Genomic DNA, 27,963 nt, shown 5'->3' with positions numbered 1-27,963 from the left:
TCTTTGCAAGTGGCCAAACTTGCGAAATCGGTAGGGGTTCAAATACTTATTTTCCCCACTGTACATCCCTATTTTTAAATATAATCTCATGGCATAATCACTCATCACTTATTATTATGTTGTTTTTTCCCACACTCAGTTCCCCAGTAAGCTTGATGTACAGAAAGTAAATAAGATTTTACCTTGTAGTCATCACATGTTGCACCCTCTGGAGTCCCAAAGGTGTTCATGTTGGCCCATGTCCCCTCTCCATCAGGGCGGTTGGGATTGCTTCCCTGCTCGCTTGACCACCGGTCCCCCACAGTGCATTTCCCATATAGGTTGTTCTCATGCACACTGGCTACCAGTGTCCATCCACCACCAGCTGTGGGCATGTCACAGTAGCTCTGGTACACTAGACCATTGGAGGTGGTGAGGTAATACAGACCATCTGAAATAAAATCATGCATGATCGATGAGAAAAACTGATTAAATACATTTTTAGTTTAGATATCACATGTAGTTAAACCAGTCCAAAAAGGGTAAATTCAATTTAAATTATCGAACAAAGGGGCTCACCTTCACGAGCACCATATTTCTGTTGAATTTCTCTGCAGCTACATCCAATAAAACGGACACTGTCCAGAATTTTCTCCCGTTCGTAATTGCCATTGTTAATATTGACACGATGGCCGTCAAGAGCAAGAAAAGCACCCCCTGTAGAAATGGAAAGGAAATATGAAAAATATTGAACATTTTGATTCACACAATTGTCACTTTAGTCACTTCATTGTAAGCATGACTAATCAAGATTTTTCCTGTTGATTAGTATATATATGAATATGATACATCAGCATAGAAACTGGAGCGTACCCTTGCTTTCTCATACTGTACAATCAGTATCATGTATCACAACGCCATCCTTAAGGCTTCTGGAAAGCTTACCAGGTTGACACTCGAAGGGCTGTGATAACAGTGCAAGCCATGTCAGCAGGAGAAGACCTCGCAACATGTTTGACAGACAAAATGGTCTCAGACACAAAGAACTACCTACTGTAAGATTCACAGCAGTGTTGTGTGCTGCAATGTTTCAAAGGTTAGCAGAGCAAAAGCACAATGAAGAACTATGAAGTAAGATTTTGACTTGAGGCTGGTTTTATACACTGTGGTTAGCCATAAATGACTCAAAACAAGTAAGTAATCATTAGGAAGTAATAAATACACCCACCCACACAGCATGTGCACAACACCCCCCCCCCCCCCCCCCCCCCCCCCCCACACACACACACACACACACACACACACAGCATGTGCACAACACACAAATCCATTCATGTGCAAAGGATACCTTATTCATTTTTGTCTCCTTCGTTAAATTGGATTCTTACTACATGTGATGGAGAGCCCTCACTACAGTTGAGTATGTGTTCTGACAGCCAGAGCTCTGAGAGCCTGGCTCTTTGTCATGTGTGTCAGGAGTGGGATGTCTTGCCCAGGCCATTGAAAGCGTGCCTGCTGTGTGCCCGGTAGATCCAGATGAACAAGCCTGGCTCTTTCGCATTGCGATCAGGATACAGGTTTATTACCCCATAGACTCGGGCAACTACACTACATTCAACATGCAGAATTTTACTAACACAACACGCACTGGCACCCAGAGACACCTTTATGTGTTTGTGTTGTGTCTTTGGTTGGGGTGACTTTCTGCTAGCAGAAAAACAAGGTTGAGCTTGGGTGTCCATTTGCCTCTACTTCAAGCATTACAACTAAGCAGGAGTGTTCTGTACAAGGGCGTAGGTTTGCATATGGTCCATAGGGACTAGTCACGACCAAAGTTTGGGAAAGACACAATTGTCCCCACCAATATTTTGTTAATTTGAATTGTCTGTAAAGGCATCCTGACCCAGTGAGCCCGACTCGTCCAACAGAGAAAGCCACTTGGGGCATTGCGCTGTTTGACTGTTGGCAAACTAGTCAATCCAGATGAAGCAAGGGTGTAGGTTTGCATATGGTCCATAAGGACTAGTCACGACCAAAGTTTGGGAAAGACACAATTGTCCGCACCAATATTTCGTTAATTTGAATTGCCTGTTAGAAAAAAATATTTTGCACAATATATTTGCAAACTCATTCGTATTTTTATCTACACTATGTTCGTCGCCCAGAAGAGTGAAAAATACATTTCCAAGTTTTCCAATGCGCCCTCGAGCCTGAGAGACAAGATGCTGTCATTTATTGGTTGAAAAGGCTCACGTTCTCAGCACGTGAAAGCAGAGCTACGGCTCTGTTCAATGTTACCCATGAATGTTATCATTCACACTGGCTATTTTGAGAATAAATGTTGAAGGTAGTGAAAAGGAGCTATCAATTGGGATGCCCAAACATATGTTTGGGATATCCAAAAAAGGACAACAAAAATAAGTGATGTTAATACTGTGATACTGTAAACAGACAGAGCTGAGCATGATATGGGTTTTGGACCTATGCATGTTAGGCAAAGGAGAGGACATGGCTAAACCACATGTGAGTTAGAGGACATGGCTAAACCACATGTGTGTTAGAGGACATGGCTAAACCATGATATGATTATTTTGGGCTAGACCTAAAACATGGAAGGCATGTTAATGATGTTTTTTGCTTTTGTTTACAGGGGGAAGTTATTGTGGGTTATTAATGTAGCCACTGAAATCTTTAAAAACAACCATCACTGGCCTGGTGCCATAAAGCTTATCTGAGAAGGAAATATTAATTGAGCCAGAGATGTTTCCTTCTAGGTTTTAGGTGAGTATAACCTACGTGTAATAAATCTTCAGTGTTCTGAAACCAAGTACTGTGTTTTGAAACACAAAGTATGGCATGGCAGGACACAAACGTTGGGAGAAATATTCGTAACGATGTTTCATCCACTACAGGACATTCAAACACATGCATTTAAATGGCACCTTTACAGACTACCTATAGTCAACAAGCCCATCTGCAGCTGCAAGGTTTTACCTCAGTTAAATAATGCAAACCTCCATTTCTGCCAATGGTGGGACTCGAACCGGAAACCTCTGCTCTCATAGAAATGCATATAAAAACAGAAGTTTAATGTTTAAAAAATGTTAGTCATGGAGGATTAGGCCATACAAAATCTCTTCCTTATTTTTTTTCTCCTTTTTCCTTTTTTCCTCTCTTTTCTTTTCCCCCTTCTTCCCCCCTTTTTCCTTTCAAATTTTATTTGAGGGTTTAAATAATACAAATGTAATGCGTTCGTATAAATACAGGAACATTATACTTCTTAAAGTCTACTCATTTTCTGCAGTGACTTACTTGTCCCTTAGAGAGGGTAAGAACCAGAAAATGGTTACCGGGTGCTAGGTCTAATGTTGTATAAAATCTGTCAATCATTAACAGCCAACGTCTACCTGAATACAACACCTTACCAGAGGTGGATAGTAACGCTGAAGTGATTTTTTTCTAATACATTTTGTATGTAGGAGTACATTTAATGCAGTATGCTTTTCACTCTTACTTGATAAATGATAGAAAACCAGGTACTTATACTACGTTACATTAGGCTACACACATCTCGCTACTTTTATATTAAATACATTTTATTCACACATGCACAGCTTCTAGCATACATACAACGCTGACTCCTCTGACTACATAACACACAGGCCTACGTTGACGTCGCATTGGCCTCTGGTTCGTAGCCCAAGTCAACGGCGGAGCGATATTAAACCGCTAAGACTGATACACATAGGCCTCCTGTCGGTTGGAAGGCTAGCCTACACAGAGCCTGCTTCAGATGTAACCTAAACATCTCATGTAATCTGACATTCCTCAAAATATAGTATGACTTCCAGCACTCCTAAACTCAACAAAGACACGGTTCCATTTCGTTCAGTGCACAATTTAATGGACTTTATTTTGTAGTAGCCTGTTAAGTTCACATAACTTCAACTATGTCCCAGCCATACACAGCAAAAACAGTTCTCCCATTTATCATCTTGTTAAAAAGTCAATATATGCCAACCAAATATCTGACAATCGCAAATATCTTAAAGTGGCAATACACCATTAATCAATACATCGTCAAACAACTGGCGACATTTATTTTTAACTGAATATTTAAAAAGGAATTCACAGTAGGCTAAGCAAAGAATCTAAGGATGCCTCTCTCTGTCTCCGTCATGTATTTCTTTAGATTTTCCAGACTGTTAGTGACCCACCTCAGTTTCTTTAGACTTTCCAGACTGTTAGTGACCCACCTCAGTTTCTTTAGACTTTCCAGACAGTTAGTGACCCACCTCAGTTTCTTTAGACTTTCCAGACTGTTAGTGACCCACCTCAGTTTCTTTAGACTTTCCAGACAGTTAGTGACCCACCTCAGTTTCTTTAGACTTTCCAGACAGTTAGTGACCCACCTCAGTTTCTTTAGACTTTCCAGACAGTTAGTGACCCACCTCAGTTTCTTTAGACTTTCCAGACTGTTAGTGACTATAAGTGACCCAGTGACTTATCCTCCATCACTATCAACCAAAGTCTCTTTTCAGGCTGTGAAGAAATCTGTCTCCACACTAGCAGCTGGAAGATTTCTGCAAGCAGGAGGTCATGAAGATATCAGCTGGTCACATTCTTTCAGTGTGTTTACTCTGCTTATGCATGTAATTACTAACTTACTAAATTACTTACTAAATTACTAACTTCTGCTTCTTCTATCTTTGGGATGCATTAATTAATACATTGGGATGGTTAATGTAGTTATTGGGTGGAAAAATGAACCAATGATTTGTGAAAAGCATAGACAGCATGGGGTCATGCCCTTCCGTTATGAAGAGATAAAGCCATCATTTGTCAGTAGAGAGCTGTCACATGGTGAAATTGCTGCCAGATTCTGCGTAGTGAGTGCTTTTTGGAACCAGACCAGGTTTAGTAATCAGAATATTGTTGAGGTTCTCCCAGAACTAACCCATACTTGGTTAATCTGCTCCAAGTGGTATTTCCTTTTGGTTGCTTCACTTTTAAGATGAGTTGTCTATACCTTTTAAAGTCATTGACGTGTGTGTACACAGTTCTAATGAAGTTGAGAGACTCTTACATGAGCACATCTCCATCTTATCAGCGGTAGAGGGGCTCTGGTACGTCATGATTTGTCTATCTGAAGTCACAGTGGCACGTAGAATCCAACAGGTTCATATCACCCACATATGCACATAAACACACCCCCCCACTCACCCACATATGCACATAAACACACCCCCTCACCCACCCACATTTGCACATAAACACAGCCCCACATCCACCCACACACAAACAAGGTTGAAGGCCTTTAAAATGTAAGCATCTGGGTAATCATAATGTCACTCAATTCTCTTTATATAATCTCTACTCATTTGATTTGAAATATGCATGCTGCGATGTCGCAGTTATAGTGCAATGATTTCTGGGTATGCCAGGCTGGGTATGCCAGCTGCGATCAATCAATGCAATTCTTGAGACATTACCTGCCATTTTTGAGTGTCTCTCTGCCATTGGATCCCTCATAGCTGTCGGTCTCAGAGCGAAGCTCTACAAGTTCTCAACAGTCTATTCACTTCTGATGTTTCAGACACTTCTGTCTGTAACTGAAGGACTACGCAAGTTCCTTCAGAAAGAGACTTTAGACCTGGCAGAAGCTTTTATCAGCAAACAAGCTGTATGTGACACACTGAGGGGCAAACGCACAGATGTATTTGCCACAGAGCTGTATGAGAGATCCCAAAGGCCCTGTGCCACACCCACAGTATCCCAGAACCAGATGCTAAGAAAAGGCGTAAACAGAGAAAAATGGATGATTTTGTGTTGGAATCAACCTTGGGTTCAGGCACAGAGTTGATCAGCTCACACACCTTGACAACAGAGTTGCTTTTCCCCTGTGTGGACCGGATGGTTAGTGAGCTTGAACAACGCTTTTCTAGTGTAGATGCAGGCCTGCTAAAAGGCATCCAGGCATGCAGCCCTAAATCTCAGAACTTCTTAAGTGAATCACACTTGGATGAGCTTGCCAAGCACTACAGCATTAATCTGAAAAAAGAGGAGATTCTGGTGGCCAGAAACTTCCTTGCCCGCAAAACAGAGGCTGGATGTCCACCCCGAGATATGCTAGCTGTGCACAACCTCCTAGACTCCGACATGTTTCCTTCTCTGAAGGCAATCTTTCAAGTTGCCTTAACAGTGCCTGTGAGCAGCTGCTCATGTGAGAGGTCCTTTAGTGCACTGCGTCGGCTGCACTCCTGGCTGCGTAAGACAATGGGGCAGAAAAGGCTTCACAGTCTTGCAGCCATGTCAATTGAAAGTGACATTCTAGGGGGACTGAGTCACAACACACTGATAGACCGCTTTGCCACCCTCAAAAACAGAAGGCATTCTTTGATGCTTCCACCCACTAAATAATCATTAATCTGTGATTCCATACCACCCCTGTCCCAATTGTCTGAAATCTCCTGTGCATTGGATTCTTTTTTTTTTAATAATTTGAATGTATTTTTGTGTATTTTTTTTTTTATCTGCCTCTAATGCTATCCTGGATCTAGTCCTATAGTGTTTTTCTCTGTACATTGCAATCCTTTAAAATAAAAGCAGAGAAAATTATTTCTCTCTTTATTTGAGAAAAGTTCATATTTGTGTTGTCAAATTTCACTATGACCCTGACATTCTGTCTCTTGTGTTATCATATACTGAATGCAAGCAAAACTACAGAGCAAAATCTATGGCGTCAGTTTAGTGCCAAAACTCACACATGCGAGGAAACGTCTATTCAAGTGAATTTCAGGTTTTCGCAAGCGTGAATTTCTTCTGCGCACTCAATTTTAGCAGCCGCGAGAGGAAATTCAACAACTGCGAGCGCAGAGACTGACATACTCTCTCGCGAAAACTTGGTCTGCTCGCTCGAATTTATCATACGCTCTCGCGAAAATTTGATCTGCTCGCTCGAAAGTATGACTTTTGGCAGTGTGTGGGCGGTTTTGGCAGTGTGTGGGCGGGAACCAAAGGAGGACGGGCTCTTTTCTGATTGGTCTTGCTTTGACAGCAGGAGAGCCATATTCACGACGAACCGTTTACCAAACTCCGTTAAGTAGCTACATATGTCTTTGTATGGTGAAGACTGATATTTAACGACGAACCGAAGTAACGGTACCCATTAAACACGTTTTGAATAAATACTAGTGGTGATTGTAGCATTTGACCCACGATCACTTTATTTATTCCTGGAAAAAGAGTCAGTTCTCGTGACATAGTCGCTGCTATGCCAGTAGGTAACATATCCAGCTACTAGCTAGCTTTAGATTCCTGCGCTAGCAAGAAGCCTTTGCTTGCTAACTGTTGAAGCTAGCTCTTGCTGCTGAGTTTTCAAAGTTGACTTCAATGTTTTAATGTAATTTATTCTATGGTCCGGGTGTTTTCACTGCTTTTAACACTGCTAGCTACAACAGGTAGCAGGCAAAGGCTTCTTGCTAGCGCAGGAATCTTCTGAGGCAGTCAGCGGAGCTCTAGAATCTTAGATCAGTAGTAGACTAGCTAGCAGCTAAACAATACAATTTAATAACATGAGAGGACAAGTCACGTTCGCAATTGCAAGTTCCAACTGTAAGAATGATGAACAAATTCAATAAAATGAACTTTGTGACTGAAATTACTGTTGTTTACTGTGTAGTGCTCAACACTTAATACTAGCAGCAAGCTTAAAGATAGCTAGTAGCTAACTATGTTACCTACTGGCAGATAACATCGGCTGTCACGAGAACTGACTCTTTTTCCTGGAATAAATAAAGTGATCGTGGGTCAAATGCCACAATCACCACTAGTATTTAATCAAAACAGCTTTAATGGGTGCCGTTACTTCGGTTCGTCATTAAATATCAGTTTCGCAATCAGCAATCGCAATTTCGCACATCAGTGCTTTTTGATGCTTCACCACCCAAGCTCTGTGAGATCAAGCGGGTAGTTTGGCGGGCAAGATCGGCGTCTGCTCCAGGGCCAAATAGGATACCATGCAAGCTGTATAAAAACTGCCTAAGTGTGCTGAAGCTTCTATGGACCCTGATGAAAACAGCTTGGACCTTGCGGAAAGGGGTGCTGAATGAAGAGGTCACCTTTATAATTGGCGGAGAAAACATCCCACGCATTGAAGACCAGCCCATCCGAAGTCTGGGGAGGCAATATACAGCCGGCCTCTCGGACAAGGAAATAGGAAAGACCACCCTGGAACAGCTCTCAGAAGGCCTGGCCAAAATCGACTCAAGCCAGTTACTTGGAAAGTAAAAGGTGTGGTGTTTCAATTTCACACTGTACCCAAGGGTAATGTGGCCGCTGAAGCTGTGCGAAGTCACCTCGTCAGCCGTGAGCAAGATGGATGCAAAGACCAGCTCGTTCATCCGCAAATAGGGCTAGGGCTTCCAAGGGCCCACTCATTGGCCAGCCTGTATGGAAAGAACACACTTCAGCTTCCCCTGAAATCTATCACCATAGGGTACAGGCAGGAGAAGGCAAGGCTGGTGATGGAGCTGAGGGACTCTGCAGATGAGACAGTGAGGGACATGGAAGCCCGGGTGTTGACTGGGAGGAAGTGGAGGGCCGAGGAGGAGGTGCAGAAGGCAGTGGGCATGCTGCAGCACCAGGAGACGGGGCGCGCTGGCCTTGGGTGGGGAGATCAGCCCATTCTGTGGTCCAGAGCTAGCAGGAAGGAGATGAAGGATCTTGTTATCTCTGAGGTGACAAAGATGAGGAAGAGTACAGGGTCAAGACAGTGGCGCAGGGGCAGCAGGGACGCTGGACGACGTGGGAGGGGTAGCGGGTCGGGTGGTGAGCTGGGCTGACTTCTGGAAACTGCCACAGGCTCGACTCAGTTTCCTCATCAGGGCAACCTACGACACTCTGCCCTCCCCCCGAAACCTCCAACAGTGGCTGGGCACGGAGCAGGCCTGTGACCCTGTGATCAATGCTTCCCTACAACACACTCTGTCAGGATGCAAGACCGCGCTAACCCAGGGCAGGTACGGATGGCGGCACGATCAGGTGCTGAGGAAACTGGCAGAGGTGGTGGAGAGGAAAAGGCAAGAGGCAAGCTTTGGGAGGCAGCCGCGGGGCCAGCAGTGGACCCATTTCCTTAGGGAAGGGGAAAAGAGGGACACTGTCAAAAGGAGACCAGCACCCACCCTTTTGTCGCCAGGAGTGGAATGGAAAATAGAGGTGGACTTGGGCAGGCAACTCTACTTCCCAGGGGAGATCTGCAGCACCACACTGAGGCCAGATGGGCCAAGACGGAGAGATCTGCACTGCTTGTGGAGCTGACGGTGCCATGGGAGGAGGGGATGGAGGGAGCCCACGAAAGGAAGATGGCAAAGTACTCTGACCTGGTTGGGGAGTGCAGGGAGAGCGGTTGAAGTATACGACTCTTTCCAGTGGAGGTTGGCAGGAGGGGGTTTGTGGGAAGCTCAATGACTCGCCTACTTAAAGAGCTAGGGCTGAGGGGCAAGGAGCTACACAAAGCCACCAAAGAGCTGTCTGAGGAAGCAGAGAAGGCAAGTTTTTGGCTTTGGTTAAGGAGGCGGGACAAGGCATGGGGAGCGAGCAACTCCTGAGGAAGGCTAGCTGCGGGGGGTGACTGGGAGACGTCCCTGTTCACTGCCCCGCCACCAGGAGATGTTCCGGGATAAGGGGCGAAACCTCTGTGAACGGTGGTCCCCGGCTGATGACCCCGCAGCTAGCCCAATGGGCACCGGTGGAGGTGCAGCAGGCCTAGAGCCTAGCAGGTGTTACCACCTACCTGTTCACACCAATTGTCTATGCAAGATGTCACTACCCGATGGTAGTCGCTACCTGATGGTAGTCGCGCATGCGTCACTTTGCGACACTGTCGACAGCAGAATACAATCGCTAGCTACAGTTTGTGGAACTTCGCGAAAGACGGTATACTTTAAGAAGCTTGGTCATTGTATACAGCTGTAAGTTCTTAACATTTGTATAATAAGGAAGTTAAAGATATACTGGATATCCAGATGTCATTTGTTCTCCCTGTCAAGTTCTATTGGCTAGCACATCAATGCTTTATTTGTTTTACCTACTGCTATATTTTTTCATTTCTTCATAATACAAACTTTTTGCCTAATTTACCCTGACTTCGTCTCCACACTTTTAATAATTCAATATTACATTAAATATACCCACATTATGCGTTGAGACAACCCCATATGTTGACGTTGAGCCTTATGCCGTAAACCGTTTGTGTCTAAGCATGCGTGACTACCATCGGGTAGTGACCATAGATATATATAAAGAATAGACGTCTCGTCCGCGTTGCCGGCCAACGGAGTCGAACGTCCACACATGATGGCCATCTTGCCACAGTCAGCTCGCTCACTCATAACATTGTGTTGGTAGTGGTACATGTACTTTTTAAATAACCATAACTTGCTCAATTTTCAACCGATTTTTAAACGGTTTGGTTTGTTATAAACATCAGAGATGTAGTTATGACACTGCATACTTATGAATAATGAATATGAATATACTTATAAAAAATATAATAATGTTCTAAAATAGGTACAAGATTTCCCTTTACAAATATACATCAAGAAATGCAGCATGTTGAAATCCATGCCATCCATGCCATCCATGCCATGGGTTTTCATATGAAAATAACATTAAACAGAACAGATAGGTGCAATAAATACACACATGCACAGGGTATTTATGTTATTTATGTTAAATCAATATATAGACTAAAACTCAGCATACAGAGTTTGCTAAAAAAGAAAGGCTTGAATGACATTGTAAGGGCTTGTTGTTGTTCCTGTTATGTTATATATTTAATCCCGGGCTTATTGGAACAGAATGATATAGTTTTGATATAAAGACAAGTGACTAGATAGCCCGCTAACTGGCTAGCCTGCTAACTAGCTCACTAGTCCAGTCTGTTATGCTATTTCCACAGGCTACACCACGCCCATTCAAAACGTTGGAAGTACAATGGCAACATGAGATATATGTATACTTTTATAATAGGAATATTACTACTATAAAACAATTATTTGAATTATTACATGTTTAGTTTAGACAAGTAATAATTCAAATTATTGTATTATAGTTGTAATATTCTTTTTATAAAAGTGACATTTATTTGCAGTAAAAAAGGTGCAAGATTTCCCTTTACAAATATACATCAAGAAATGCTGCATGTTGAAAATCCTCACCCTCTAGAGAGAACTAGACTACTGTGGAGGTATACACATGGAGGACAGAGATAAAAAATGACCCAAAAAACACGACGTTTATAACAAACCAAACCGTTTAAAAATCGGTTGAAAATTATGGTTATTTAAAAAGTACATGTACCACTACCAACACAATGATATGGGTGAGCGAGCTGACTGTGGCAAGATGGCCACCATGTGCGGACGTTCGTAAGACATCTAGCCTTTATATATATATCTATGATAGCGACTACCATCGGGTAGTGACAGAAGAGACTATGGAGGATTGCCTGTGCGCATGCGCAGATACAGTGCCCTCCACAATTATTGGCACCCTTAGTGAATGTGACCAAAACAGGCTATGAACAAATATGTCTTTGCTGTTTATCCTCTCAGTCTTTTACTCAAAATATTCAGAAAAATCTTACCTTTTCATTGAAGTAAAATTATTGAAAGAATTTTTTTTTTTTGACATTAAATAAAATATTTTTCTCCAAAACATGGGTGCCACAATTATTGGCACCCCTAGAAAATCTTATAATTAAAATCTAACTGAAGTATATTACCAGTTATGTTTTACATTTTTAAGTTCACCTGTTTGATTAGGAACTCTTTAGTGGTCAACCATGACTTCCTGTTTCACTCGGGTATAAATATGAGGTGACACAGGCCAAATACCCTTAGTCATTCATTCAAGATGGGAAAGACAAAAGAACACAGTGTCGAAGTGCGACAAAAAGTTGTTGAGCTGCAGAAATCCGGAAAAGGATATAAGAAAATATCTTAACAGTTGAAAATACCCATTTCCACAATCAGGGCAATAGTTAAGAAGTTCAAAGCGACAGGAGATGTAAGGAATCAGCCTGGAAGAGGACCTATCTGTAAATTGACCCCACGCACCGTGAGGAGGATGGTTCGACTGGCAAAAGAATCTCCAAGGATCACAGCTGGAGAATTGCAGAGGTAAATTGAGTCTTGGGTTCAGAAAGTCTCCAGAACTACCATCAGACGCCACCTCCATCACCACAAATTGTTTTGGAGGGTTGCCTGAAAAAAGCCTCTGCTGTCAATCAACAACAAACTAAAGCGCCTACAGTTTGCCAAATGTAAGTCAGACTTTCAATGGGACCGAGTTATATGGTCAGATGAGACCAAAATAAAGCTTTTTGGCAACAAACATCAAAGGTGGGTTTGGCGTAGACAGAAAGATAGCCATACAGAAGAGACCCCCATACCCAATGTGAAGTATGGTGGCGGATCTTTGATGTTGTGGGGCTGTTTTTCTTCCAAAGGCCCTAGACATCTTGTTAGGATACATGGTATCATGGACTCCATCAAATACCAGCAGATATTAAATGAAAACCTAACAGCCCCCTCCAGTAAGCTTAAAATGGGCTGTGGTTGGACCTTCCAGCAGGTCAATGATCCGAAGCACACCTCAAAATCAACACAAAAATTGTTCACCGACCACGGAATAAAGGTTTTGCCATGGCCATCACAGTCCCCCGACCTAAACCCCATAGAAAATCTGTCGGAAGAGCTGAAGCCGAGTATACAAGCGTTGACCTAAGAATCTGAAGGATCTGGAGAGATACTGTATGTAGGAATGGTCTCAGATGCCGTGCCATGTGTTCACCAACCTCATCACGCATTAAAGGAGAAGACTCAGAGCTGTTATCTTGGCAAAGGGAGGCTGCTCAAAACATTAAATTAAGGGGTGCCAATAATTGTGGCACACCTGTTTTGGAGAATAATATTGATTTAATGTCAACATTTTTTTTTCAATGAAATAATTTTACTTCAATGAAAAGGTAAGATTTTTGTGAATATTTTGAGTGAAAGACCAAGAGGATAAACAGCAAAGACATATTTTTTCATAGCATGTTTTGGTCACATTCACTAAGGGTGCCAATAATTGTGGAGGGCACTGTATCTGTTTTAGCAGCTGCTGGTCATTAGGTCAGTACGCGGTCAGTTCACAGTCAATGGAATTGCAGTTGGGAGAAGGACGACCCGGAAGTGGATGTTCACTTGTCTCGTGGAGTGTTTGTGCGGGAACTCAGCATTTTTTGTGTGTGTGAAGGAGTTGGAAAACAAAATATACACATAAATCGAACTGGTGGTTGTGCATAATCTGAACTGTGACTGGGTCTGAATATAAATAGTTTTGGGAGAATGGAGAGTGAGGAGGAGGAAGTTGAGGAGGGGAAATGGAGGCAGATTCCAGCGCATGGTAGAATTGAAGGGGCGACAAAAAGAACACGGGAGGATGGGGGAATTGAGAGTAGAGTGGTGCGAAGAAGAGTTGTAGAAGATGACTATAAGGTGGTTATAAAGTTCAAGGATGGACATGATATTCAGGCTGTGTCTCTCATTGCGTTAACTACGGCGCTTAATAAATCAATTGGGGAGGTAGAATTGGCACAAGTACTGCACGATGGTAGGCTTTTGATTAAGTGTAAGGATGTTGGACAACGAGATAAGGCTATGCTATAAAATAGGGGATATGTGAATGAATAAAATCCCAAAAGGAGCTGTATGCTGATAACTGAAATAGGTGACAATCGCCACAGGTTTGTCCAGTTAGAACATGAATGGATGCCAAAGTCCCAATGATGACGGATGAACTGTATTTATTTCCACACACACACTCGAGACATGAATTGAAGGATGCATAGGAATGAATGATGCCCGTGGACATAATTATCTTTGTAAAGGACCTATATATCCATTGGCTGACAATGATCGAATGATCCGTGGTTTGGCAAGGATGAAAGTGAATGGCTCTGAATGTAAATTGTCCGATGTACTTCTTGAAGCTCCTCTCCAGCTTTGCTTGACCAACAAAATGGCCAAAGGAGGGTCGGCCTTATATAGTGAGAGTAGGACTGAGAGGGCATGTCAGGGCATGATCTGAGGGGTAGCCTTGAAACCCAGCATGATGTGACCAAATGGTCAGTAAGATTGCACTGTGCACGAGCCGCACGGAACCCTGGGATCAACCGATAGGCTGACCTCTCTATAAACCCCAGGTCCCGTGAGTGGCCCGCACAGTGGGGTGCACAGCTGGATGCAGCTGGTGGAGGCAGCCTTTTTAACATATGCGATTAACGGCAATTTACAAAAAAGAGGTGTATGAGGTAAAAAGGTTTGGTGCACACAGGAAGGTAAGGGGTGTGATCTCTGGAATTCCTCTTGGTGAAAAGAGGAGTTGAAAAAGAACATATAGTAGACATTAAGCGTCTGCAGATGGTGAGGGAGGGTCAGAAAATCGATAGCACTTCAATTCTTTTGGAGTTTCAAGAAGAGGTCCTGCCAGCCAAAGTAATGATAGGATATATGTGTTTTAGTGTGAGGGAGTATGTCCCTCCTCCAATGCGTTGCTATAAGTGCCAGCGGTATGGTCACATCTCAACATTTTGTAAAAGAAATCAAAGGTGTGGGAAGTGTAGTGGAGATCATGAGTATGATTAATGTGAGTGTGATGTAAAAAAGTGTAGCAACTGTGGGGGAGGTCACACTGCAGCATATGATGGATGCCCTGTAAGGAAAAGGGCTGTAGTAGTGCTAAAGGTGAGAGCAGAGAAAAAGCTAACATATGCTCAGGCAATCAAAGTGGTTGATACAGAAAAGAAAGAAAGACAAACAAAATGTCAGCATCTCAACCAGAGCCATGTTAGCAATTCTGCAGTGGAATGCCAGAATTTTGAAGAAAAACACATAATTGTCAAAACTTAGTTGAATATAAGAGGAGGCAGTCAATAGTGAGGCGAATTGTAAGGAAAAGTAAAAAAGAGTACTGGATAAAGTTCTGTAATTCTATTGGGAGATATACCCCTATAGAAAGAGTTTGGGGAATGATTAGGAGGATGAGAGGGTGTGGTAGAAGCTATGGGTACCCAGTGATGCAAGATGGTGATAGTATGGTGACAAGTAATGAGGGAAAAGCAGAGCTGATAGACAAAGTTTTAGTGAAGGTGCACAGCTCAGACAATCTTAGCCAAGTGGAGAAGGAGGGAAGGGCAGACACTGTGGCTAGGTATTCAAATGTCCTTCTGGATGGAGCGGGGAGTAGTGAAGAGGGAGGAGTGCTAGATAAGCTGTTCTCAGTTACAGAGCTTAATAATGCACTAAGAAAGTTAGGTAAATCTACTCCAGGTCGGGATAGCATCTGCTATGGGATGTTGGAAAACCTTGGGGAAAGAGGTAAAGAATTTCTAGTCAAATTATTTAACAAGGTGTGGCAGGAGGGCACTATTCCAAGTTGTTGGAAAGAGTCAGTAGATATTCCCATAAAGAAGCCAGGAAAGGATCCCACTCTACCTGTTAGTTATAGACCAATAGCATTGACCTCTCAAATGGGGAAAGTTATGGAAAGGATGGTCAATGATAGGCTAGTCTATTATTTCGAGACTAAAGGTATGATTAATGTATATCAGAGTGGTTTCAGAAGGGGTAGGAGCACTATGGATCCCATGGTATGTCTGGAACATGACATTAGGAAAGCCCAGGTAGCTAAGGAGACTGTGTTGGCGGTATTTTTTGATATTGTAAAAGCCTATGATACGGTGTGGAAGCAGGGCCTTCTTATTAAGCTAAAACAGTTGGGAATAAGAGGGAGAGTGTATTGCTGGGTTAAGGATTTTTTATCAGAAAGGAAAATAGCAGTTAGGATTCATGGAGCTCTTAGTACACAATATGAGGTAGAGAACGGTAGTCCTCAGGGCAGCATTATAAGTCCTCTACTATTCTCAATTGCCATTAATGACATTTTTAAAGATGTTGATAGTTCTGTTGAGGTAGCACTATTTGCTGACGATAGAGCGGTATGGAAAAGAGGAAGAAATGTTGAATTTATTGTTAGTAAAATGCAGGAAAAAATTAGTAATATTGAAAACTGAGTGAGGATTTTGAGTGGGGATTTAGATTCTCTGTGAATAAATCCAAGACTGTCTTTTTTTTACTAGAAAGAGGCATATTAATGAGGATCTAAAGATCAGAATATATGGCAATAAATTAGAGAGAGTTATTTTAGGTACCTGGGGCTGTGGTTTGTTCACAAGCTTCTGTAGGCATATAATATTGCTAAGGTGGTGGGAAAATGCAGGAAGGTACTGAATGTGATTTGAGGTGTGTTGATTGGGGGGCCAACCGGACTGCATTAAGAACAATTTACACAGGATTAATACGGTCTCTGATTGACTATGGATGTTTTATTCATGGGTCTGCTGCATCGAGCCATATGATGAAACTTGATGTAGTCCAGTACAAAGCCCTGAGATTGTGTTGTGGAGCATGCAAGACCACTCCTGTAGCAGCAATACAGGTCGAAATGGGTGACATGCCATTATGACTGAGAAGGGAACAGTTGGCGTTCGTTTACTGGACCAATCTTAAGGGACACAATAGTGATCACCCAAGTAAAAAAGTTTTGTTGCCCTGTCAGGAGAAGAAGCAGAGCTCAAGTTTTGGGTGGATAATAGAGCAAATTGCACAGGGAATGGGAGTTTCTGCTTTGAACGTAAGTTCAACTGCGACGTATTCCAGGGTTCATCCATGGATGCTTGAGGAGGTGCCAGTAGATTGCTCTCTATTAGACCGTAGGGAGAATGGTGATTGTGTGGATGACAGCGCTTTTGAAATGCATTGTAGGGTGCATTATCCTAATAGCATCCAGGTGTAAAATCAAAAATAAGCAGGAAAGTTGGGGTGGCTTTTGTGGTCCCAGAGCTAAATGTAAAAGTGGCTAAAAGGATATCTGATGACTTGGCTGTGTTACGATTAGCTTCAGTGGCGTTTCTACATTAGGGGCAGGTGGGGCACTGCCCCACCAGATCCAGATGACGCTATTGTGCAGAAAGCTCAATACATTCGTACTTCGCGGCAAAATATATATTTTACATATATATAAAAATATATGCAAAGTAGCGTGAATATGTGTGTGAATAAACTTGACTCACAAGCATTATCGTCTTGTTTTGGAGTAATTTGATTCGTGTGTTTTTCTGTCTGTGCGCTTGCTCTGTGAAATGCTGCTCTCCGCTGTCCCTCCCTTTCCGGTGGGGCAACGGCCCACGCTGCCCCACCGTTACCATGGAAACACCAATGAGCGTGAACCACACAGGCCAAAGTTAACATTGAGCGGTGGGGCACTTTCAGATGTGCCCCACGAAATCTGCCTGGCAACTAGACTGGAATAATGCGAAAACCGCGAGACCTGTACCCCGTGACTAAGAAAAAAAACAACATACAGTCAGATCAATGCCAGTAACGGCACTGCTAGTTTGCTATCGCTAGATTTCGACTATTTTGGAAGTGTTTTTTAATTCAAACAATGAATAACGTAGATTATTTGTTGAGGGTGCAATTTAGTACATTGCCGCTGGAAGAAAAATTAGAAATCAACCGTTTGGGACCACAAAGACCAGACGACTTGATCCTGCTGCAGCCTGGTACGAAAGCGACTCAAACTTTCAAGACGGAATGGTATGACAGAAAGACATGGTTAACAGCTAGCACATCAAAACTAGCACTGTTCTGTTTCCCATGCCTTCTTTTTGGAATTGCCTATATGCCACGGTGAGCTAACGTACTTCCGCTTAAAATCTCAGCCACCACGTTCACTTCCGGTGCTATAGCATCCATCGTCCATATTGATTGTCCAAAACTAGTCAAGTGAAGAGAATCGACGAAAAAGTTCAAATGTCAGCGAACATATGGTACAACTGCTGAACACTGCTGGGTGCCTTTATGCCAGAATTCAACGTACAACGGTGTGCTTTGTGTTTTTTTTTTTTTTTTTAACCTTTCCTGTGGACGAGGAGCTTTCCTATGGGTAGTTGCCATGCTTCCTCGGACAAAGATATCCGTTTCTTTACCAGGTAAGGCAACTTCAGCCTTTTTACTAAAGGTAAACAGTGCCCAGGGAATGTCTCTAATGTTACCTAGATTGTAGAGGACAGTGTATTGGGTACGTGGCTACGTGTAGACTAAAATTAAGAGTGTTGGGTAAGCTACTTGGAAAATGTAGTGAGCTAAGCTACCAGTAAATGTAGCAAGCTAAGATACACAAACACAACAAAAGTAGCTCGCTACATGAGAAGCTACAGGTTGAATTGACATCACATGGTGTCAGTCAACATGCCAAGATACTTGTTTTATTTTCAAAAATCATGCCAGGTAAATTCTTCTGTGGTTAATATCAGGATAAGGTCTACCGGTACCTGCTATGTTAGTGAAATTCATAACAAAGGATAGTCGGGAATGCATCACATTTGTTTACAACTTAATAAAGTTGAATAACTTTAAAATGGGAATATCTACAAGATGCACACCTCTGTTCTGTTTCCCTAGGTTTGCATCACATGACCTGTTCATCCGTCCAGTCAGTCGGATCACATCATGAGGCTCAGTGAGGATTTGGATACCCCAGGAGCAGATCCAGGAATATTTTCAGATGAGCTATGTGCCCTGATGTGGCAGACTTCACGGAACTTGGTTGAGGTGATGCAGGACCACCAAAGCTGGTGCCACTCTGCACATTAACTCTGTTCTTTTGTAGCTTCTTCAATTTTGTGGGCTGTCTCCAGAGGTGTTTTAAGGGATGCCATGTGATGGTGTTGTTGTAGTGTGTAGATGAAAGAACAGGTAGAGGGCCCAAACCTGTAATCACAGAGTGGCAGCTGTGGGGGTGATGGGGCATCTGAGTGTGGGCAGGTTTCTGGGCACGGCCTTGGTTGGCATTTGGTAAGACCGCACGCTGCCCTCTTTAACAGGCTGAACACAGAGTCTACCAGCGGCACGTCACGGGAGATGGCCATAGTTGTGATCATGGGCACCAGATAACCCCAACATTGAGACAAGAGGGTTCAGGCAGAGGTGATTGTGACTCCTCTATACAGGTTACTCCTGTGATTTAAATAATAATAAAACTCTTATAAAACCAGAGAGACTTATTGTTTGTTTTTTATTTATTTATGTTAATTGCGATTGTACATTTTGTGTAAATATGCTTTGGCAACATTGTGTTGTATGCAGTCAAGCCAATAAAGCCATTTTAATTTAATTGAAATGTATAATGACGTGGTGATCTTAACTGTGATAAATGATAGGCTTAGATGATACACAAACAAGACCATGCAACATTGTAAGAAGTCATGTGCATTTATTAGAAATCACAAAGAAATGAGGACATTGTTTGACAGATGAATAAAGACAAGAATAATGACACTGGATGTCACTTCCACCATCTCCAGAGGTGATCCTTGAGCTGGTTCACTGCCCCTATGGCAACTATGTTTGCCTGCGAGTTTAACCAACTTTGACACTGATTTTGACAAAATGGGCAAAAACTTGAGGTGGCAACAAGTGGCTTATTGTTAAAAATACAACAATCATCCCAACTTTAGAAATTCAGGTCAGCCCCAAATTTAATTGCAAAGATGAACAGACCCACCACCTAGTAAGCACAAACACGTCAATACTACTTAAATACAATACTTGAGTTTTCTCAGGAACCTAAACTTAACCTGTGTGATGACTTTCCCTTACACTGTGAGGAGGTTGACTTTTCCTCATTGATCTGTAGCACTGACACCTAATTGTTAGCCCTGTCAGACCCTGGTCTGAAACTGTGATTAACATTAAAATTAGGGTTAAATACAATATATCAATAAGACACAGGACAAAATACAACAGTAATAAGGATGATTAGTGCAACTGATGTCAATGACGATGTCAATGAACGTTAACGTTAATGTCGTTAGCTATTCGCTAACATGTACGCTAGGCTAACATAAAACACTTAATTTGAACCTTACCGTCATAATTATGGACATAATTTGAAACGTACAGGTTGAATACTTTGTCCTTTCTTGCGGTGGTGGTGGTTGAATTAGCCTAGATAATTCTGCTCACGTCTGTCACTGATATTGTCGGGAGATCCAGGAGGAGCAGGTAAAAGATGCAGCCATTGTGGTTGTTGCGTTGCTAGACCGGAAGTGAACGTGGTGGCTGAGGCCGTGGAGCGGAAGTATGTGGCATATAGCCAATTGGTACAGTTCCGTTCTGCTAGCAACGATAACCCACAATAACCCCAGGAAGTAAAACGAAACGAGGAAGTAAAATGAGTTTGTTGTATCAAATGAAAGATTTTACAACAAACAACCCTGTTAATCGACTGGGTAATATAAAAACCTTTTATATGCAACGAGTTTTATTGTTCCATTTGTCCTAATGATCGGGAAAATAGTTAAAAGCGTGTTTGAAAGTTATAGTAGCCTATTTGTCATTATAAAGTCCTAATCTGTCTACTCGCTAGATCAGACTTTATAATGGTATTTTGTTAACTGTGCATTATATTAACTTGCTTTAAAACAAGGTAAGATATAGTGAGTTAATTTTAAGCGTACAGGATACTTTGATAATGACTAAGATGTAGCTGAAAATTGACAATTAATATTACTTTCATAGTAACATCAAAATGGGTTAAAAACGATTCACTGATGTTACAAAAGTATGATTTTCTTGTTTAAATATAGGGAACACTGACTAAACAGGCATCATTGCAAATATTGTAGTAAGAAACAGTAAAACACACAACAATCTGCTGATAAAAGGATTATGTCTTCAATAAAGTTGGTTGAACATGTTCAGAACACTGTAAAGAAAGGGTAAAAAATGTTTAGCAGTAATTAATCTGGCCATTCACTGTGAAAAAACACTTGACACACAGATCACACAGGTGAAAAGGGATTATCTCCAATGCCAGGGTATTGCCATGTGACACGTATCACTCTTTGCTGATGAAACTAAAGATTGTGTCTCAATGAAAGGGGGGTGGAATATGTTCAGGACACTCCAAACATTAAATAAAATGTGTGAAGTAGTTGAGATTTACGTCCCTGAATGCTCCACAATACTTTAAACATAGGTGATCAGACAGGCGATAATGCATTGTCTTCAATGGTAGGGCCATGTGACATGTATCACTCTTTGCTAAAAAAAACTAAAGATTGTGTCTCAATGAAAGGGGGGTGGAATATGTTCAGGACACTCCAAACATTAAATAAAATGTGTGAAGTAGTTGAGATTTACGTCCCTGAATGCTCCACAATACTTTAAACATAGGTGATCAGACAGGCGGAAATGCATTATCTTCAATGGCAGGGCCATGTGACATGTATCACTCTTTGAAAAAACTAAAGATTGTGTGTCAATGAAAGGGGGTGGAATATGTTCAGGACACTCCAAACATTAAATAAAATGTGTGAAGTAGTTGAGATTTACGTCCCTGAATGCTCCACAATACTTTAAACATAGGCCTACACACAGGCGAAAATGCATTTATTCAATGACAGGGCCATGTGACACGTATCACTCTATGCTGATGAAACTAAAGATTGTGTCTGAATGAAAGGGGGGTGGAATATGTTCAGGACACTCCAAACCTTAAATAAAATGTGTGAAGTAGTTGAGATTTACGTCCCTGAATGCTCCACAATACTTTAAACATAGGCCTACACACAGGCGAAAATGCATTACCTTCAATGGCAGGGCCATGTGATACGTATGACACTTTGCTGAAAAAACTAAAGATTGTGTCTCAATGAAAGGGGGGTGGAATATGTTCAGGACACTCCAAACATTAAATAAAATGTGTGAAGTAGTTGAGATTTACGTCCCTGAGTGCTCCACAATACTTTAAACGTACGTGTCACATGGCCCTGCCATTGAACATAATGCATTTTCGCCTGTCTGATCACCTATGTTTAAAGTATTGTGGAGCATTCAGGGACGTAAATCTCAACTACTTCACACATTTTATTTAATGTTTGGAGTGTCCTGAACATATTCCACCCCCCTTTCATTGAGACACAATCTTTAGTTTAATCAGCAAAGTGTCATACGTATCACATGGCCCTGCCATTGAAGTTAATGCATTTTCGCCTGTGTGTAGGCCTATGTTTAAAGTATTGTGGAGCCTTCAGGGACGTAAATCTCAACTACTTCACACATTTTATTTAATGTTTGGAGTGTCCTGAACATATTCTACCCCCCTTTCATTGAGACACAATCTTTAGTTTTTTCAGCAAAGAGTGATACATGTCACATGGCCCTGCCATTGAAGATAATGCATTTTCGCCTGTGTGTAGGCCTATGTTTAAAGTATTGTGGAGCATTCAGGGACGTAAATCTCAACTACTTCACACATTTTATTTAATGTTTGGAGTGTCCTGAACATATTCCACCCCACTTTTATTGAGACACAATCTTTAGTTTCATCAGCAAAGTGTGATACGTGTCACATGGCAATACCCTGGCATTGGAGATAATCCCTTTTCACCTGTGTGATCTGTGTGTCAAGTGTTTTTTCACAGTGAATGACCAGAATAATGACTGCTAAACATATTTTACCCTTTCTTTACAGTTCTGAACAAGTTCATCCAACTTTAATGAAGGCATAATCCTTTTATCAGCATATTGGGGTGTGTTTTACTTTTTCTTAACACAATATTGTGTGTTTAGTCATTGTTCATTATATTAAAACAAGAAAACCATACTTTTGTAACATCAGTGAATCGTTTTTAACCCATTTTGATGTTACTATGAAATTAATATCTCTGATAGTTTAAGAAAACACGGGGCTAATAAGGCACTTTTATTTTGAAAAATCGTAACCGGAAGTCGCTCGAGCTCATTTGCCTATAGTTGCTCACTGAACGCTGCTAATTGGTACTAATGCAGACTCAGTTTGGACAACGGATGGATTCAAATACCTGAAGCATCTGGCAGAAAGAACAGTGAAACACGAAAGCTGTAAAACCCATAATCAATTGGGACTATTGGGGCAGGTAAACATCATGGCACAGCTAGATAGTGCATATCAGCGGAATTTTACATTTTACATTTTAGAGCACAACAAACAGACGGAGGAGAATCGTTATGTACTGGGGAGGCTGATATGGTGCATAAAGCTCTGTGGGAAGTGCGAACTTTGAGACGATGTGCGAGACCAGGCTGCAAAGACACTAGGATTCTGTGAGTCAAACTTTTTTTTTTTTGGAGCTGATGGATGTATCAATGCAATCTGCAAGAACAAAGTTTCGTTCATTTAGCAGCATGTTTTGTTGCTGTTATTTGTTTCAGTTGTGCCTTTTGCTTCATATTGTATGCCACACGTGTGCCACAAGCTTAATAAATTATGCAAGTTATTTGAGCTATGTGTCTGTCTAATCTTTTTACTTTGTTGCAATCATTTTACTTTAATGCTGTATTATAGGCAACATCTTTGTGTCGCGCTGAAGCATGTGAAATGTATTTGAAATAGAATTTCTGCTGGCACTCAAAATGCAGCCCATAGCATATTTTACTGGTCTATATAGGCCTACTGCTTATAATAATCAGCTACCTCTATTTTTGTGACTGTGACATGACGTCATACAAAATTGCCCCATCAGAAATTTCAGGCTAAAATCGCCACTGATTAGCTTTATTGTGGGTGGAAGATTATAGGCCCAAATGTGTGGCAATATGGTCTGACTTCGGTTCAGCTCTAGTCTCGTAAAAAAAATATGTACTCTATATCAAGACAAGATATTGTGTATGAGGTGTTGCAGTTAGCAAATAGACTGCAGAAGTCAGGAATCAGAATTTCCTTTGGGTGGATTCAAGCGCACATGGGAGTAAAAGGGAATGAACCGGCTGATAGATATGCAAAACAGGCAATACTGAAACAAGAAGTAGATATTAATGAACAACAGAGTAAAGCAGAAGTTGGAAGTATCATTGAGAACAAGGTCAGATATATATGGTAATAAATGTGGGACCATGAAAGCACAGGAAGGAATTTATACAAAATTCAAAGAGTTGGGGGTAGCAGGAATACTGTAAGGAACAATCAGGAGGAACATATCATATCACAAATGAGATTTGGACATGTGGGACTCAATAACAAGCTAGCAATAATTAACAAACATGCTGATGGACTCTGTGTTTGCGGATGTAGTCAAGAGACCATAGATAGATCATGTAGTAGAGCAGTGTCCAATGTATCATCGGCAAATAAAGATACTTTATAGTCTCCTGCAACAGGAAAAGGTGATACGGAAGTTATCAAACATACTACAAAAAACTCTGGAGATATTTGTTTTAATTTTATTTTTCATTTTCTGAAAGAAACACGTTTATTTGATAGGATTTAGTGTGTTCAGATCCACACTCCAGTTCAGAAGGTGGCGATAATGCACACCATAAGTTACTTGCCAACCGCCATAAAACTCAAAAAATAAGAAAATAAGGTCAGTAGGCTACGCGGCAAATCACGGCACGGCAATAGTTTGCTCGTTTGTTTACAGTTTAGTAGTGGATGTTAGTCCTGTTTCCTATTCCTTTCCGACATATTGCGCGTCACTGACGAACTGTAAGTCTGTTTTCTTGTAATATGAATGTACTCGAGAATTCCGTACTGTAATAACGTTGTTGGCTTAGCAGCTAGAATGTTAGTGTTTGTTAATATGTGGAGATGATAGTTATATGTCTGGCTACTCCAAACACAGTTGAGGCGAACTGTTACTGATGTTGGTGAATATTTTACACCTGTGTCATATATGTCACCTTCCTGGTATTATTATTTGTAGCGTGAGTAAGGATTCTATTCCGACCGCGATGATGTACGTTAATGGCATCAATCAAAGTAATACTTCTAACGGTGCAAACCCATGACAGCGTAGCGTGCGAAGCGTAATTCTAAATCCCATGCATTTCAACGGGATGCAATATATTGTGACGTAGACCACCGTTTTGGTCAAAATAAACGAAAAAAAGGCAAATGAGGAGCGATTTTCCCCGGCAGCGGCCTATCAGATTGTTTTGTCTGACGGTTTGAAAATTGCAGGACTGTGGCGTCGTTTAATTTGCTAAAAAGAAAGGCTTGGATGGCTTTGTAAGGGCTTGTTGTTGTTCCTGGTATGTTATATGTTTAATCCTGGGTTTATTTGAAAAGAATGACAGTTTTGATATAAAGACAAGTGACTAGATAGCCTACTAACTGGCTAGCCTGCTAACTAGCTCACTAGTCCTGTCTGAAATGCTATTATCAGATTGTTTGGTGTTGTCTCTGACGATTTGAAAATTGCAGGACTAAGGCTATCTAGTCACTTGTCTTTTTATCCAAAAAAAGTTACAATAACAGGGTTTTTACATTGCTCAGTGTCTATTTCTCAGTAACTGTTAAAAAATCGAAGAACAAAAAGTTTTATGTACAAATTAGGGCTGGGCGAGTTAAAACGTTATTATCGCGTTAACTCATCAATTAATTAACGCCGACAATTATTTTATCGCGCATTAACGCAGGTTTTATTGTATTATTGTAAAAGTCTGTTGCCCTCAGGCTTTTATTTAGTAAAAGTCTGCTGCTGACTGCTGCGGAACCGGAAAAGAAAAGAATGGGCGGATAAACAAACATGGAGAAGGGCATAGACATATATACATAGATTGACTGCTTCAGAACGTTGCTGCGACGTGCCAACTCGCCGCCAACTCGCCGCCATCTTGGGGAGGTAAAGACTGGACTGTAAACAAACGCAAGTGAACGGTGGAGCTGCAGTCTTTCTGGATAAAAAGCCTAATAGCGTTTACATTTCTCAACCGATTTAATTGAGTCGTTTTTATATTCAAGGGTTTATGATCTACGTGGAGTACCAAGCAAAGTTTTGTCTCCATGTTACTTAGAATCTCGATAGTTTTGTGGTGCGCCCACAGCTCATTCACTTTGAAATACTGAAAAGAAATATAAACTATCTCCAGTCTAAAATATCACCTAAATGCAAAACACACAGTTGATACCAGCAAATCATTCAACAAAACAGACAGTGGAGCGAGGCTTCGGCAGACTACGTACAGCACAGTAACTGCCAGCAGTGAACTTTTTGGTGCTTCACCACACTAACATTAATGCCCTGGCAGTGGCAATAAGCTTTAGTTTTGTGTTTGTTTTGATAACATTGTTTAGGTTGAGATTTACACAAAGTATTTATTTAATTTAACTGCTACTATATAAAAATGCTGATGTTAAGTGTTTGCACAACAAATGTTATGGCACTTTAGTTCATATGGCAGTACATTTAAAATAACAGTGTCAAGTTCTAGGAATTGACAAACTGCACAATATCGACGTAATCCCATAAACTGCATTCCGACTCTAGAGGTGTTCTTGCAGACACACCAGTGCGACACCACCATACCTGAACCTCACCCTATACAGTCCTTTTCATCCGTTTACCAGTTTTGCAAAGGTGCAGCTTAGGGCCATGCATGTTATTCCCCTAACCCAAGTCAAGCAGTGAGAATGAATGTCCTTGCGACACTGTGCCACAAGTGACTAACCTCTTCCTCTTCACTCTCCTCCTGTACGGTGGGCGTCTCCCTGGATCTTGAACTTCTCTGTAGCTGGGCTTGCTGTGACATATCCTCCATCTGATCAGCAGAAAAATGCTTAAGTGACACCCTTTTGAGAGGTGGGATCATTACCAAGAACACATTCAATCTCATGATTCCCTCTCAGCCCAGATCCATTTGTCTTTATCAGACTCAGAAGATCGAAAGTCATGCTGTCCAATCATCACAAAGGCAAGACCATCTATTCATGCTTTGTTTTATTCTAACAATATTGCGAGGGGAGGGCAGCTGAAATACCAGAATGGAATGATGTACTACATAACTTCCATATTTTAAGATGGACTTTTCAACTGGGATTACTTGTCTTACCTTAGACTCACCAAATACAATGTAGGTATCTGAAGCAGGACTTTTGTACACGTCTGGTTTGGTGATGACGATGTTCTCGGATTTGAGGATGGTTACCCTGGTAACACCATTCACCTGGCGGAGACCCAGCTTGGACGTAGCCTAAGCAATATAGAGGGTAGAGATCAAGGAAAATGCAACAACCTCTAAAACATTCACAAAGTCCTCTGCTACACGTAACCGCAAACTTGGGACTGCATTTTGCTTCGACTTTTATAGTCCATCCTTTCTTGGCACAAAAAAACTACAGTATTGTTTGAACTGTGCCCTGTTCTCCAAACCTTGAAGTTTCAAAATAACTACAATGACCGTCACCATGAAAATTCTACAAATTGTCCGCAATCACAAAACACACATGGCACAGACTTTAGATAAGCGTGGCAAGAGAAAGACACAAATGATGAAGTTTAATAGCATGACTAGCCCACTGCAACACACAGACCAAGTACATTCTGCTTTGTTAAGTTTTGCTGACTTGCTCCTCATCAATTTCAGTAGCAGCTGCAAGCTATGAGAGGAAAAAAGTGCAATGTAACTTTTCTTCAAAAACCTATTAGTAGATCATATGTTTTCATATAATTTCATTTAATTTTCTTTCACAAAAGACGTCACAAAACAAAAAACGATCTGAAGTGCAACATTTACCAACAAAAACGGCACTCTAGCGCTGACCATCAGCACAAGTAAAAACATGAAATTGAAACATAAAATGAAGTTCTGATGCTCTTATCTGTGCCTGCTGTGTCTTTGTGCAGAATCCTGTTCCTCCAGCTCAGGAACAGACTCATCGCTGTCTGATTCAGTACCAGAACCGGTTGAGCACCCAGATAACCCAGTTCTAGTGAGCAACCAGAGGCAAACAGCAGCCAACCTGTGGCACCCTCAAGCATGAGTAGAACATGAACATAGCCTACAATCCAGATGACCATCAGAATAAAAGTGGAATTCTGCAATATTGGGG

The 27,963-nt window shown here is 41.5% G+C and overlaps 1 protein-coding gene and 1 non-coding gene across 2 annotated transcripts; both read right to left on the bottom strand.

The window, feature by feature from the left end:
• Positions 1 to 27,892, bottom strand: LOC122133009 (NAC-alpha domain-containing protein 1-like). Its single transcript, XM_042708179.1, has 4 exons — positions 27,809 to 27,892; positions 26,964 to 27,104; positions 26,583 to 26,672; positions 1 to 696 (listed from the first exon to the last, which is right to left on the bottom strand). The coding sequence occupies exons 1-4, from the start codon at positions 27,890 to 27,892 to the stop codon at positions 538 to 540; spliced, it is 474 nt and encodes a 157-aa protein (XP_042564113.1). The 3' UTR covers positions 1 to 537.
• On the bottom strand, positions 26,752 to 26,826 carry LOC116221224. Its single transcript, XR_004164070.1, has one exon. It is a non-coding gene; the product is annotated as a small nucleolar RNA SNORD59 (small nucleolar RNA).
• Positions 27,893 to 27,963: the final 71 nt, after the last annotated feature.

This window comes from Clupea harengus, chromosome 7 (genome assembly GCF_900700415.2).
Source record: "Clupea harengus chromosome 7, Ch_v2.0.2, whole genome shotgun sequence".
Classification (NCBI taxonomy): domain Eukaryota; kingdom Metazoa; phylum Chordata; class Actinopteri; order Clupeiformes; family Clupeidae; genus Clupea; species Clupea harengus.
This window is presented reverse-complemented; position numbering and strand designations above follow the sequence as displayed.